General features: G+C 41.8%; 2 protein-coding genes across 3 annotated transcripts in view; one reads left to right on the top strand and one right to left on the bottom strand.

The window, feature by feature from the left end:
• The first annotated feature begins 25 nt into the window (after positions 1-25).
• Positions 26-3,977, top strand: NOL7 (nucleolar protein 7). Its single transcript, XM_069809179.1, has 8 exons — positions 26-244; positions 345-405; positions 506-564; positions 707-738; positions 1,737-1,848; positions 2,506-2,627; positions 2,708-2,785; positions 3,553-3,977. Exons 1-8 carry the CDS (start codon positions 66-68, stop codon positions 3,624-3,626), a joined length of 717 nt encoding a protein of 238 aa, XP_069665280.1. The 5' UTR covers positions 26-65; the 3' UTR covers positions 3,627-3,977.
• A 431-nt stretch (positions 3,978-4,408) lies between these two features.
• Positions 4,409-13,625, bottom strand: part of RANBP9 (RAN binding protein 9) — a 40,250-nt gene continuing 31,033 nt past the window's right edge. The window contains exons 9-14 of one of the 2 annotated variants that reach the window (XM_069809175.1): positions 12,834-13,024; positions 10,904-11,051; positions 9,151-9,224; positions 6,583-6,734; positions 5,789-5,900; positions 4,409-5,391 (exon numbers count right to left, since the gene is read on the bottom strand). In XM_069809175.1, the coding sequence (XP_069665276.1) occupies positions 5,261-5,391; positions 5,789-5,900; positions 6,583-6,734; positions 9,151-9,224; positions 10,904-11,051; positions 12,834-13,024 (808 nt within the window). In that variant the 3' untranslated portion in view covers positions 4,409-5,260. Of the gene's footprint in view, positions 5,392-5,788; positions 5,901-6,582; positions 6,735-9,102; positions 9,225-10,903; positions 11,052-12,833; positions 13,025-13,625 lie in introns of both variants that reach the window. The other variant, XM_069809174.1, reaches the window with a different exon arrangement.

The raw sequence follows: 13,625 nt of genomic DNA, 5'->3' as shown, positions 1-13,625 counted from the left end.
CCCGCGGAAGTCGGGGAGCGGCTTCCGGGAAGGGGGTGGGGGCGGGGAGCGGTGCGAGGGAGAGGATGGCGGTGGCGCGGCGGCGGCGGCGGCAGAAGGCGGCGGGCCGGGGTAAGCGCGGTCCGCCCGCCGCCCTCCTCAGCCCGCCCTCCTCGGAGGACGAGGCCCCGGAGGAGGTGTCCTTCGGCGTGGCGAAGGAGGCGGCCGAGACCCAACGGAAGCTGGTGGGGGAGGCGGTCCGGAGGTACGGGCACCCCCCACCCCCGATCCCAACCGCCGCAACGGCCACCCGCGCGCCAGCCTTCCCCCCCTATCCCCTGACGGCGCTTCCCGCCTTCCCGCAGGCACCGGGAGCTGCTGAGGGAGAAGCGGCGGCGGCGGCAGGAGCTGTTCACGGAGCAGAAGGTACGGTACGGCGGGGGCCGCCTCCCCTCCCGCCCCGTCCCGCCCCGTCCCGCGTGTGTCGTCGTTCCGCCGCCCCGGTAACTCCCCTCTCCCCCCGCAGAAACGGAAGCTGCTCCCCGAGGCGCTGCTGCAGGAGCTGGCCGCCGCGCCGACCGACCGGTGAGGGCGGGGGGGGTACGGGGGGGGAGCGCTGCCCAGCCGGCGGCGAGCTCCTTCGGGTCCGGGGAGGACACGGGCTTCGAGTAAAGGAAAGGGGGTGTCAACTGGAAAAGTAACCTCTTGCTTTCTCCTTCCCGCACAGAGGCGAAGGGCAGGCTGCGGCAGCTGACCCAGGTAGGCCACGGCTCGCTCCGCTAGAGCTGTGGCGCGGAGACCTCGTCAAAGTCTGAGACTCGGGGCAGGCTGCACGCCTCGTCTGTTGCCGAGGAAAAGTGTCTGAGGAAGAATCTAAAGAAGTCGCGTTTAATGCGATTCCCGCGACTTGTTACCGAAGTCGTTTGCCGTACAGTGATTTCTGTTAAAATAGCCCGAGGTGTTGAAGGAAATAACGGGCAGGTGGTATAATAGAAAAAGCAAGGATTACCAGAGGGAGATTGTAACTTAAACAAATGCTAAATATCGAAGGCCATTCCTAGATGGAGTTGTTAATCGCCTCGATGCTTCACATATACTGTGATTTAGTAGCATCTGTAAAAAATTAGGTAACTCTTTTCAAATTCTGAACCAGAAAACCAAGACTCTAGAGTATTCATGACTGCCGTTTTCTGGCCCTCTTCATCTGTACTTCAGAGTACTTTAGAAAAAAAAAAAAAGTGTTTTTAAACAATTCTCTCGTCCATACCTCACAGAATTATAGAGCTGGGTGGTGCAACTGCTACTTTTTCTTCCTTTTATTGCTGTTTTAAAAAACTCTCTTGCCGTAAGCAAGAGGTGAGCACAGGACGATGCTTTGAACACTCAGTCCTCCATAGTGGCGAGAATGAAACCGAGGCTGGGCTCCCCTTTGTTTGTTACTCGTGGCTGTTGGGTTGCACTGAATTTTTGTCCTGTGATGAATCTTGTGTTGTGGATGCCAAGGAAGGGGAAGGCTGACTAGCAGTACTCCGGGTGGCTCCCCTGAGGCGTGCTTCTTCCCCTCCCTCTTGCAGCCCTTCAGTGAGGGCAATGCTCTTGCTAGTCAGACCTTCTGAAAAAGGCCTGTTGGAGTTAACTAAAGGCACCTTATTTTTCACAGCCTAATTGTTTCATTCCTGTTCCTTTTTCACTTACTTGCAGCTCTTGATTCATAATGCTTGGGAAATTTCTTCCGTTTTCCATTAAATTTACTTCAGGTAAGCACCATGGAGGTGGGGCTGTGAAGCAGAGACAAGGCCAGGCTGTGAAGCAGAGACGAGGCCGAGCCCAAAGGCAGGTGAAGAAAGCCAAGCAAAGAAAGAGTGCCAGGTATGGTGGGAGCAGATGATGGAGGCTGCCTGTCCCTGGGGCTTCCATCTGCTTGGGAGGGGGCATCACAGCAGCTCTTCTGTCACTGTGTGGATGCACTCTTCTTCACTTGGGCATTCCCCCTGCTCTTCCTCTGATTGAAAGTGTATTTATGTGCTAAAAGCACCTTTAGTAGGCCTCTGGTACAGGACGCTTGTAAAATATATATATATGCACACACATACATATAATTAAATAATTTTTATGTATATGTAACTGCTATGAGGTAACTGGGCATTCATTAGCACAGCAGTAGACATTTTGTTCTGTGCTGCTACAGGTCTGGTTGTTGAGCACTGAATTCCTGCATTTCAGTCTTTTTTTTTTCCCTTTCTTTGTCACTGATGTCCCTGTAGAGGAATTGCACTAGCTTCTGGCAGGACTAGTTTGAGACTCCCAAGGAACCACTCGGGGCACGTAAAGGCATATGTTGACAGGTTGAGAGTCTTGGTCCAGTTTTGTTTTTTGTTAATGCTGCTACAAAGCTTGGCTTGAGCATCCGAAACCAGCACCAGCCGCTGTTGTGCTCAGGCAGCAAAGCACTGACTGCCTAGTGTTATCTGTTGTTCTGGGTTCCATAACTATGCTACAGGGATTTACGTCTCTTTATTTAACTAGGTCAAAAGGAAACTATACAGCTGTGTGCTTAAAAGATCAGAGTATAACAGGCCTCCACCAACAGCTCGCCAAAGACTTTTTAAACACTCATCTCTATGGACCAGATGCCAACCGGGCACAGGGTAAGCAGTTTTCCTTAGGTGGGTCTGCTTCTAGATTTGTCTGGGTTAAATTTAGTAATTAACACTCATCTCTATTTCAGCAAATGATTTTTTTTCCCTTGAAAACAAGAAAAACCCAGTTAAAAAAGCTGCAGTTCAGTTTGTGGACAAATCTTGGGGTGAGTATAAACAGTTATGTCGGTACTACTTTATGCATATGTGGTTTAAAAAGTACATTTAAAAAAAAAAAAAAAGCTTTCCTATGTATGTTGCTACTTTTTAAGTCACAGAACCCTACAGTAAGGGAAGGGCAGCAGGGCACTACAGCCTGAGTGGGCGTAGCGAGTGCTCCAGCGGGGAGGATGTGCAAGACAGAACTTGAAAAAATTACTTCATTTTTGGTACATTAAGAAACACCATATGGGCTTAGAGCCATCTTTATTTGTTGAAATAAATACTTTACTAAGTGTTGTTTCAGCCTACAACCTCTGAGCTGTTGGAAGTCATTTCAGATATGTCTAAAACTTAAAGCAGGGATGCCAAGATCAAGAACTTCTGCATGAGCACAGGGAAATAGTGGCCTGTTTGTCCTCATAAAAAAATGATGTTACAGCTACGCAAGCACAGTCTGTGAGGCTCGTGGACACTAGAGGGCAAAAGTTACTGATCCTGAGCAGGCAGAGTCTGCTTCTCAGTTGTGCTTCAGAAGTGCAAGCACTGCTGTACCTCCTTCTGAAGGAGAGTGGTGCAAGTTGGTACCCCTGGCCGGTGGAAGCCCCTGTTGTATGGAAAAGAAAGATGACAGGAAGGTTCTCTCATCAGCCTTCCAGTCAGTTCTTGTCTTTTGTTCTGAAATCCTGCAGTAATCAATGGATTGCTGCTTCTCCAGTAGATGGGCTAAGAAAAAAAATGGTAACGAACTAACTGCTTTTTTTTTTTTTTTAAGGGCAAGAAAAAAAGGAGAGAGCAACAAGGTTTAAAAAAATTTGGCTTGCAACACAGCTTAAAAATCAAGTATGAAGACTGTTTTTTCAGAAGATGCTATTAAGGACGTTTTTACTGAAAGTTAGTCTCTCAACACAACAAAGGTGGTTTGTTTCCCCACTTCTCTCCCATCATTGCTTTGCTTTCAGCACTAGCCAACAGCCACCAGAAGGCACTAACCTTCACAAACAGACTGACTTGCCTCTTCTCTTCTTTTCCCTCCCTGCCCCCTTCAGAAGTGGCTGGGGAAGCTAAGGAACAGCTGGGCCAGGGCAGTGACTGTGTGTCCTTAATACTGATTTAGAACAGCTGGTGTTAAGAGCAGGCTTGTAGAGCTGCCTCCACAAGGCAGCTCCTTCGCAGAGAATAAAGATGAATGGTGTTGTACTTACTGTTCTGGATGCTGCTTTTCTAATAGCGATCTATTATTCCTGCTTTTTCAGTTATTTGCATATCTAAAGAAAGGCTGTATCCTAATATCAGAATCATAAGTCAGCTCACACAGCAGGACACTTCTGCCCAGCCCAATGATTACTTTCAAGGAATAAGAGTTGTTTTTCCCTGTCTTCAGGCAGTACTGAATAAGCTTCCCTCAATGCCTTGATTTTGCACTGCCAGCTAGGCTTGCTTTGGGGCAAGAACATTAAACCTTTAACTTTTGAGAGCTCAGCTGCTGCAGTGCTCTGATGCAGGGAAGTGGCATCCCCAGTTGGACCAGCAAGCCAACGTTCTGAATTCACAGGTCTACATGAGAACTGCTGTCCTAGGGTAGAACTCTAGAACCAAGAAAACGTAGCATACAAGTCCATGCTACCATGTATGTAGAAGTAAGTTTTTAATGGCTGGTTAATTATGGTATCACTACATTTTATTGCAATATAGTACTATTTAAGCACTTTTAAAAATGCAAGGTGTACAAAGATTAAATTAAGACTGTAAATTGACTAAATATTTGGTTTTTATATAAATAGGTCATAACCACACTGTGTTGACATGTAATACTGTTATAATACAACAGTTAAACTGGTGAGTCTACACAACAGAAGCTGTCTGTAGTTAAACAAGGAAACAAAGTTGAAAAGACCATGTTAAAACAAAAAACTACTAAGATCAACAGGTTGGGATTGTAAGTAGCAACAAACATATTCACTCAGCTCCTGAGTAATTCAAGTTTTACAGTACACATTAAAAAATATCATTTCTTCCCATCAACACTATATATCCAAACCATCAGGTGTTTATGCATTTTGCAAATTACACTGATTGAACTATGTAACAATGGGGGTGGAGGTTGGCAAGTCATCCTGCTTGACACTGACATCACCCACATGCTAATACATCCATGTTTTCTATTCTTCCGTCCCACTGCAAGGGAGCAGGATTTTTGGTTTGTTTTGGACAATCGTTTAAAGGATTGGTACTTGTCAATTTGGATGTCTGACATTATCAGTGATATTTTCAACTCTTAGTTGTCTAAGAGGTTTAAAGATGGAAATTTTCTCCTAACACTAAGTTAGAAATCATTTGCATCATGCTGTAAACTAGGAAGCAACATAAAGCGACAGACTTGTCCTTAGTACATAATTAAAATTCCAAATTCCAGTCAGCAGAGCTGGTCTACTTTTCATGTTGAATATGCCACACCACCTCTCAGATCTTCAAATGCATAGCTAGTGTAGGTAGTCTTCCACTGTGGCGAACGCGCAGGATCCGATTCCTGATCGAGCCATCAATCCTAGACACTGTGACGCTTGTCCCATGGCTAGGGCAAGCGGTGGTTGCTTTGGCAGATTGTGAGTCTCTGAAAAAGAATCACAGTGGCAGTTAGAATACCTGATTCATTTCATAGGAATACACTGAAAGCTTAAATTTTAAGCTTGCCTAAATCAATCATTTCAAAATTCCTGTGTTTACTTGCAAAGTTTGCTCTTACAGCAAGACAGCAGGAGCAACAAAGCGACATTTTCAAATCCCTTGCATAGCACCATTATTGAAGAGGCCCGTTCTTGCTTTGAGCAACGACGACATCTGTTCCATTAATATGTCCCCTCCTATACTAGAGGAGCGCACCGTAACATCGCTAGACTTTGTTAATCACTCGGCCAGCCCAGCAAACGACGTGTGGTGAGCAGTAGTGCTACCTGTCTGGAATGAAAGGCGCCCTGCACCGCGCGTGAAAACCACCAGCCCTTCCTTACCTAGTATTGCACTATTAAGTACAGAGCACACAGGTTCTCTTTGTATCGGGTCAAGCTGATTTCCAACCGGGCTGCTCCAGGGATCTGAATATGCGAGTAAACTGAATGCATCCTGGGGAAAGACGATTTTTATTACATCTCAACAGCTGTATTCTACTAGTGAAAACAAGGACTGTTTTCTTCACCCATTTTGATTCAGAATCAAAGGTGATTGTCAGTGTCCATCAGTACAAAAGCATAAAAAGAAATTGTAACCAAACTTGTTCCATTTTAAGCGAGCAGTGGTTTTCCCAACGGAAAGACAGAAGTGAGCGGTATTTTAATAACCACTGAGGAAAGAGAAGACAGGCTGAAAATTGCATGCAGTCAGTCTTTGGCAGGGGAATTCTTTTCCAGAGCAGTCCCAAATCAAGGTAAACTAATTAAGACACAGAGTACTAAAAAGCGTTCTAGGCATCTGTATCAATGCTCTTTCTTGGGGTTCATTGATCCTTAGAGCTGCAAACGGCACTTTGATTCAAGAGGCCAAGCTACATGGTCAGAAATGAGAGGGAAGTCCTAAATTCCTATCTCTGGTTTTAATTTTGTTACAGTATGAAATTATGCTCCCTGTGAATATGCTACACAGACAAGACAGGAGACAGCACCACACCACAGCTGATTAGAATACTGCTCTCAGACAAAAGAACTGCAGAAGTTAAAGCAGAACAGTATTGCAATGCCGCATGCTGTGCAAAGTTTCTGCCAGGCAGCAGAGATTCACCTTAACACCACAACTTCCAGATTAAACATACCTTCAGCATTTTCTTATTCGCTGTGTTTTTGCCACATTCTCTTCTTAGTTGCTCACTCATTGCTTGCAATTCTCTTCCAAAATGGATCATTCTTTCAATAGCCGCTTGGCTGCCGCCACATAGCTGACGTCTTAACTGACTTGAATCTACTTCTGCAAAAATGATATCATCATCATCACCACTAATAGAGCTGACAATAATAATCTATGGATCTAGAGAATCTGCCCCAATTTCACTCAAAACACATCTGCCTTCTCAGAGAGAAAGCACATTGGGCCAGAGACCTTGGTGTAACGTACTCCTATACTGAGCACTGCTGAATTGTTCCTTTATAAACATTAAGAGGCTTAGTTAACTAACATCAAAGGCTGTCTACACATGCTGTTTATTTTGCAGTAAGTTAAAAATTAACAGCTAGACTATAAACCAAATTTTACCTTAAAATTTTATAGGAGTTTAAAATGAGTAACAACAGCAATAAAAGTCTGCACAGTTCTACCTTTTTAATTCTTTGGCATTGCACTTCTAAAGACACACCAAATCCGGAACTGCTAATAGAGGGTAAAAACCCCTGAACTTCCCAAACAGCCACGATGGATGTTGCTACAAGACTACCATTTAGACTGTTCATACTCCTTGTAGAATATATTAGTGTAATAATTTGGACATTTCAGGCTTCTTCTGTAATCAAGCAGAACACTACAATCGATTTCTTTACTAGTTGCTACAATATTCCCCAGTGCTACTGATTTTAAAAGATACCAATGCAGTTTATGAAGAGTAGATCAGCCCTTGGCTTCTCTGAAAGTTCTACCTTTTTTAAATTTACAACTAAAGCAACCTGTTAAAAAATAAAGCATCAATTCCTTGCCTTTTTTCATCAAAGGAATCAAGTTTTCCATCAGAATTTTGATGTACACTTTAATTACAAAACCATTCTTCTTTCTGATTTTAACATTGCCATCTAGTGAAGTATTTTGACCACTATTTCAAATGAGGATTTATAAGTGGCCACTTTTTTTTTTTTTTCTTAAATGTGAGCATATCACCTCTGGGAAAAAAATCTGCCTACTTAACATTACATACACAGCACTAAGGGGTATATATAAATATTTCAAAAAGAAAAAAAAATCACCAAAAAAACACCAAACTGTGGGGAGTAAACAATGTAGGTTGAGGAGCCACATTTCTTTTTTACAAAGGTGAAGCACCCACAAGTCTTCAAGCAGTGGTGTTTGTTGTTAGCTGCAGCCCAATCTAGGACATGGCTTTCCAAAGGCAGAAAAAAACTACATTAAAAAAAAAAAAACAAACCCAAAACACAACACAAACAACTCTGCGTCCTGTGCAGCTGCTTCATGCCTGTCACAGCAAGCCTCTGTAGAAAAGGCTGCAAGAGAGTAAAGAAGTGTTTTGTTTTTTCTGTCACAGAAATGAGGCCTTGTTATTACCCCGTTTCAGAGCGTAATGCAGGAAAAACAGTCTGGCAATTTGAATCTCCCCCCTCCAGGGCTGTAACAGAATTATATTTGCTTTTCAACAGTTACCTAGTATTTACCAGCAAAGCTGCATGATCAGCAGCAGCACATGCCCTCAGAACTGCGAGGCATTCATAGAAATCTGTAAGTACTACCGCATTCTGAAACTCTACCAGCTATGTCCTGAGTGTCACATTGCATTTAAACTACTTATTAATTGATGTCTGGTTAAATCAATTGTTTGAGAAGATAGTTTTGCAACTCCAGAAATGGCTGGGCTGCATTCCTCCAGTTCTTCAGACACAGCCAGCAATAACAACCATTGTCTAAGCTCCAAGCCTGGGTGCTCTTAAGTGATCTGACTGCCTTTAGTGGACAGGGACACCTAGCACCATAACTGACAGAATAAACTATGTTTTTATAGGGTGCTGGCAATCAGAGGGTATTTAAATACTCAGGTGTCGCTAATGTCAACAGGCATGACTGCATATGAAGCAGGTTAAGTAAAACGAAGTTATTTTTTAGACCACAACTATGTAAAACAGGCTATTTTTTTGGTGGAAATTTTTTTTTCTTTTTTCACATCTCAGTTCTCAAATATAGCTCTGTTCTTCAGCATTTAATATTAGCAATTTGCATTCTTCAATATAAGTGATTTGGAATTTCTACTCTTACTGTCAAGTGCAAAGATGCCACGAGAACTATGACTGGTAAGAGGACTAGAAGAAGAGGGAGAAGCAATTTGCCAACCCTAACCCAGGCGTGCTACACAATAGGATGTTTCTTCTCAAAGGCACTTCCTTAGAAATAGATGCTAGCTTCAGTATCCATGAGTTAGCAATTTCACCTGTTCTCACCTGACATTTGACCACCTAAATCAGGAGTTATAAGATATACATCTAGTAACAGTGAAACAAACAAACAAACAAACAAATTAAGATTTGAGCCAATATCCCTAGTTTTCAAGTTGGGAAGCATTGCAAGTAAAAACATAACCTTGTTGCCATCACTTAATAAAAATGTAAGAAATATCACTGCAGACCCATTTCTGTGTCACATTCTTCCATTTCGTGATCATGTTTAGAACTACCATTTAGGAAGCCATTGGACGAAGTCTCAGCAACCCCATTGGAGTAGTGATCTGTTTCCATGTCTACATCATTGCTGAAAAGAGAGTAATAAAAGTTTTACTCATATTTAAGTACTTAGGGTTATCTTCCTCACAACTTCAGCACAGGACTTTTTCACCATGGCTACCGAAAAGCTGCTTTTAAATATTACCAAGTTAGACCACAGGTTTTTCCATAGCAACTGGCAATACCAGAGCACCAGGGAAATTATCAGGCTCTCCCAACTAGCATTAGCATTCAGTAAAATAACATTTTCAGACACTGAAAAATTAAACATGTCCACCAATATTCAGGAGTAAGCAGTGTAACACTTTCTAAATACACACCTAGAAGTTCTTAACCTCGTTTATCGATCTGTACATATACAGAGCTGGAGAAAATATACTATTCCCACTTTTTTTTTTTTTTTAAGCACAGTTAATTCAATATACAGCCTACTTTGAGAATATCACATTTAGGTAAATAATTCTTTCAAAAAAGCCTTGATCTCTCATTTACTCTCAGTGGAACGACAGGGAAAAAGAAGAAAAACCCAAAGCAAATACTGAGTAAAGCAAGACACTGAAGAGATACTCGGGCAAATTCAGAGCATGCAACTCCTCACCATACTCGGCTCACAGCAGGTCACAGAAGCACTTTTAGAAAACGCCAGCATGGCTTTGGGGACTGAGCTTTGCTGACAGTTACATCCTAGCCTGTTCTATTTCGTCATGGAGAACGACAGCCTAAAACCTTTCTTAAGATCAAACCCATTCAATTTAGAAGTTTAATATCTTGCTTCTAAGCAACCAAAAATACTCAGCTTCCTTTGGGGAAGGAAACCAAAAGGCCTCTCTGACTGGCCAACTCTGCAGCCAAGGAACTGTCTTCCTCCTGTGAAAAATCTCAAAGTTGCCTGGACACTGCCAGGCTTTTTGGCAGAGGCAATTGCTGACACAAACACAAATCATGAAGTTAAAAAATAAATTGCTACTCTTACTTTTTTTCCCCAATCATCACTATCCAACTGAAATACTTTTTGTTATCACCACCACATCATCACATCCTAGTTGGTAGATTTGGGAATCCATCTTGGACAACGCAGCCGAGTACTGTTGTATTTCACATCAAATTAGGTTCTGCTGCATCTGTGCAACGCAGAGCTTAATATTTACTGGTCATGAATAACCATATTAACCCCAGTTAATACATCTGCTTTCATTCTGTGAATTGAATGTGTTTGCACAAGTGACAGTGACTGGAGTAGGCAAACAATTCTTGTGTGTGTAATAGAAGGGAGTCTGCATTTCATATGCATCTCAATTGCGTTTACTTTGCAGATACTGCTACAAATGGAGAGTATCTGGAAAACTTTTCATTACCTACATGCAATGTGCTTAAATCAATGTCAGTGGCTTAAATCAAAATCCCAAGTGCCAGACAGCTAGTTAATCTTCACTACACAACTTCAAAACTGACCATAAATAGCTATAAGCATGGCAATTTATTTTTGTCCATTGCATTTCTTCAAACAAACAGGAGAAAACAGTCTGTTGAGCTTCAGAAGTTAAAACAAAACTAGAGTGATCACAAGCTGTTGGCCTTACACTACATGTTTTAACTGTCCTTGAAAAAAAAATCACATCAAATCCCACTGAAAACTCTTCTCTGCAATGCAAGCACGTGGACAACACAAGCCTTAATGTAAGTTAGAACCATCTGAAGTTTACTCACCTGGAATAGCTGTTAACCTGCTGTGATCTTGATACATTTATGTTGTTGAGCTCTGGTACATTCAAGCTGGTGGTTGTGTGTTTACTGTGACAGTAAGATTGATGCGCTTTATTTGATATTACTCCATTACTGCAACTACTTTCAAACCCTGAAAGAAAGTTTTAATAATTGTAATCATCTACAAACTTATTTGAAAGTACCGATTTATAGAAGTGAAATAAGTATAGCTTAATCGTTCCTGGTCAGTAAACGCTCCATTTGCCAAACAAACCAACCCAAATACTTGGCCTCCATGTTTCAGGTATTTGAACTTTTAAGGCTTCTACAGTGTAGAAGTTAAGCATTATTTAATAAGTACTAGCACATACACGAGAAGGTTTTTCAGTTGTACTTATACACAAGTAAAGCAGAAAACTGCATCAATGTAGAATAATTTTTTAGAACTGATAGGTTGTTTCTGAAAGATCTGAAAAATCTTTTCTAGGCCACTGTAATCATTATGAATGGAAGCAGACATGCATCTTACTAATTCCTAATCACGTAGTTCTCTTGACAAATATGCAGTAAATTCAGTGCTGAAAATAGTTCACATGTTGCTACACTTAAATACAACCTCCCTCCTTCCCCATATAATTATTTTAATTGTTAATATTGTGCTTTGCTAAAGAAAATTACACCATGCTGTGAAATTATGAAGTCTGGCTAAAATCTCTTCTGACCCTTCTAAAATATAATCAAGAAACTTACTATTTGAAGCAAACATGCAATTGCCAGTTCTATCAGGCCCCAAACCAGGAGTTCCCTAGTATCTTCTAATATAGAAACAGGTCACAGGAAGGGCTTCTTATAACAAAACAGTTGCTGCCATTCAGGAAGTCCCAAACCTCAATTCTAATAACACATTCATCAACTTGCTTATTAAGTGGTGCCTCTATTTTCAAAATTAGAAAGTTAGAGGTACTTTCTACAATACATCCCAATAACCACCTGAAGAACAAACTAAATCTGAGTGGACCTCCACTCACACACGTGATAGCACAGTCTTGACACAGAAGGAAGAAAAGCAAAGCTGCTGCCTTTCCAAGGGCAGCAGGTATTCTGGTGACCAGGCTACACTGGCTTCCTACTCAATCCCACCGAGAGGAAAAAAAATAAAATAAAAAGCCCCCAGTCAGCTCCAGTTTGGACTTAAGAATCAAACAGATGTGAAAGTTGATGGCCTCTGCTACCTTAAGAGTCTTGGGTTCAAAGCTGACACATTCATCTACCATTTTAACATGCCCAACTTCTTCTCTGCAGGGGTGCTTTGTAAGGCATGGGGATCTCCCCATAGGCATGGGGCAGCTCTGAACATTCAGGGCTTCCCACTGAAGCTTTACCACCACCTAGACGCTCTCAAACTGTTTCAACTGTGCAGATTGAAATTTGGCTGCCAGCAGGAAGTCTTTTACCTGACTACCACCTAGCTTCTGGTACTTCCTATGCAATAGCAGCTCTTCCTACTGTTCCACAAAGCCCATAGGAAATGGATCGTATACACTATTTACTGGATTTAAACCACCTTGCCCAAGCCATAAATTATCATCAAAACAAAAGAGATTTGTGTCAGAACCTTCCAACTCCTGGAAGCAAACATTTCTTAGAAAACAGTGGCAACCTACTTTGCAAACCCTTAGTAAAACCAAGACCACATGGAAAAAAGATTTGATGCTATTTATGCACTTTCCATTTCCCCAGTGACTGAGAATCACCTATTTTAATCATTATAACTGTACTTTTATACAAAGCATTCAGTATCAACTCAAGTAAAACAAATTATCAGTCTGCAAGTATTTGTAACTTCTCCCGATACTTAATTGTAACAAAAAAAAAAAATCTACATGGTGTGGTATATTCAAATCCATGCAGTATATCCTCCACATCAACTTACCAGAAAAGTGCGTGCTGCTCCCTTTGCCTGTTGCCAAATTGTGAATATTCATTCCATGGCTGGGACTCATGCTAGGACTACTGAATGATCGTGGGCTAACAGGGTAACTATCTTGAGATTTTGGACTGTGGCCTCCCAAACACCGCACTTCACTGTCTGTACCATTCACCATCTCTATAAACTGGCGCACCCTAAACAAAAGGCAAAAAAGTTAAGCTAATAAGACAATTTACACATTTCAATTTTCCAGTGATAGCAATGATCTAATTACAGTGTTAAATATACAAGAAGTCTGACTCAACAAAACACTGGTTGTCAGTAACCCAATCATCAATAAGCTTTGGAGTGTTCAGCCAAAAATCCACAATTACAAAATTTGTGAGGGAGGAGAACAGGAATATTATCCTTTGAGGATAGTCTTTGTCCATAAGTCCTCAAAGTTTAGAGAACTAAACTATATTTTAACTGTTTCGTTTTACTGGCAGGGGCAAGGTTATTTCTTGAGAAGGATATGTCATTTCGTTGTCGTGTCTGTCATTTCTCTCAAAGTAAATGAGAACATAGTTTGACTGTCTGGAACAGTAAGCATTGAACGGTAACTCTTAACATTAAACATTTGCACTAGAAAACAGTTTGAAAAGCAAGCTCATATACAAACCTTCCCTTTAGAGGCTGTTGCTCTTTGTCAATTTTATTTTAGATAAGGAGGTTTTACTATGGACTTTAAGGAAGCTCAGAACTACTGCTTTATGTTTTAGGCTTGGATAGCCTCAACAGAACAGGCAAAATTTA

Source organism: Haliaeetus albicilla, chromosome 21 (assembly GCF_947461875.1).
Source record: "Haliaeetus albicilla chromosome 21, bHalAlb1.1, whole genome shotgun sequence".
Classification (NCBI taxonomy): Eukaryota; Metazoa; Chordata; class Aves; order Accipitriformes; family Accipitridae; genus Haliaeetus; species Haliaeetus albicilla.
This window is presented reverse-complemented; position numbering and strand designations above follow the sequence as displayed.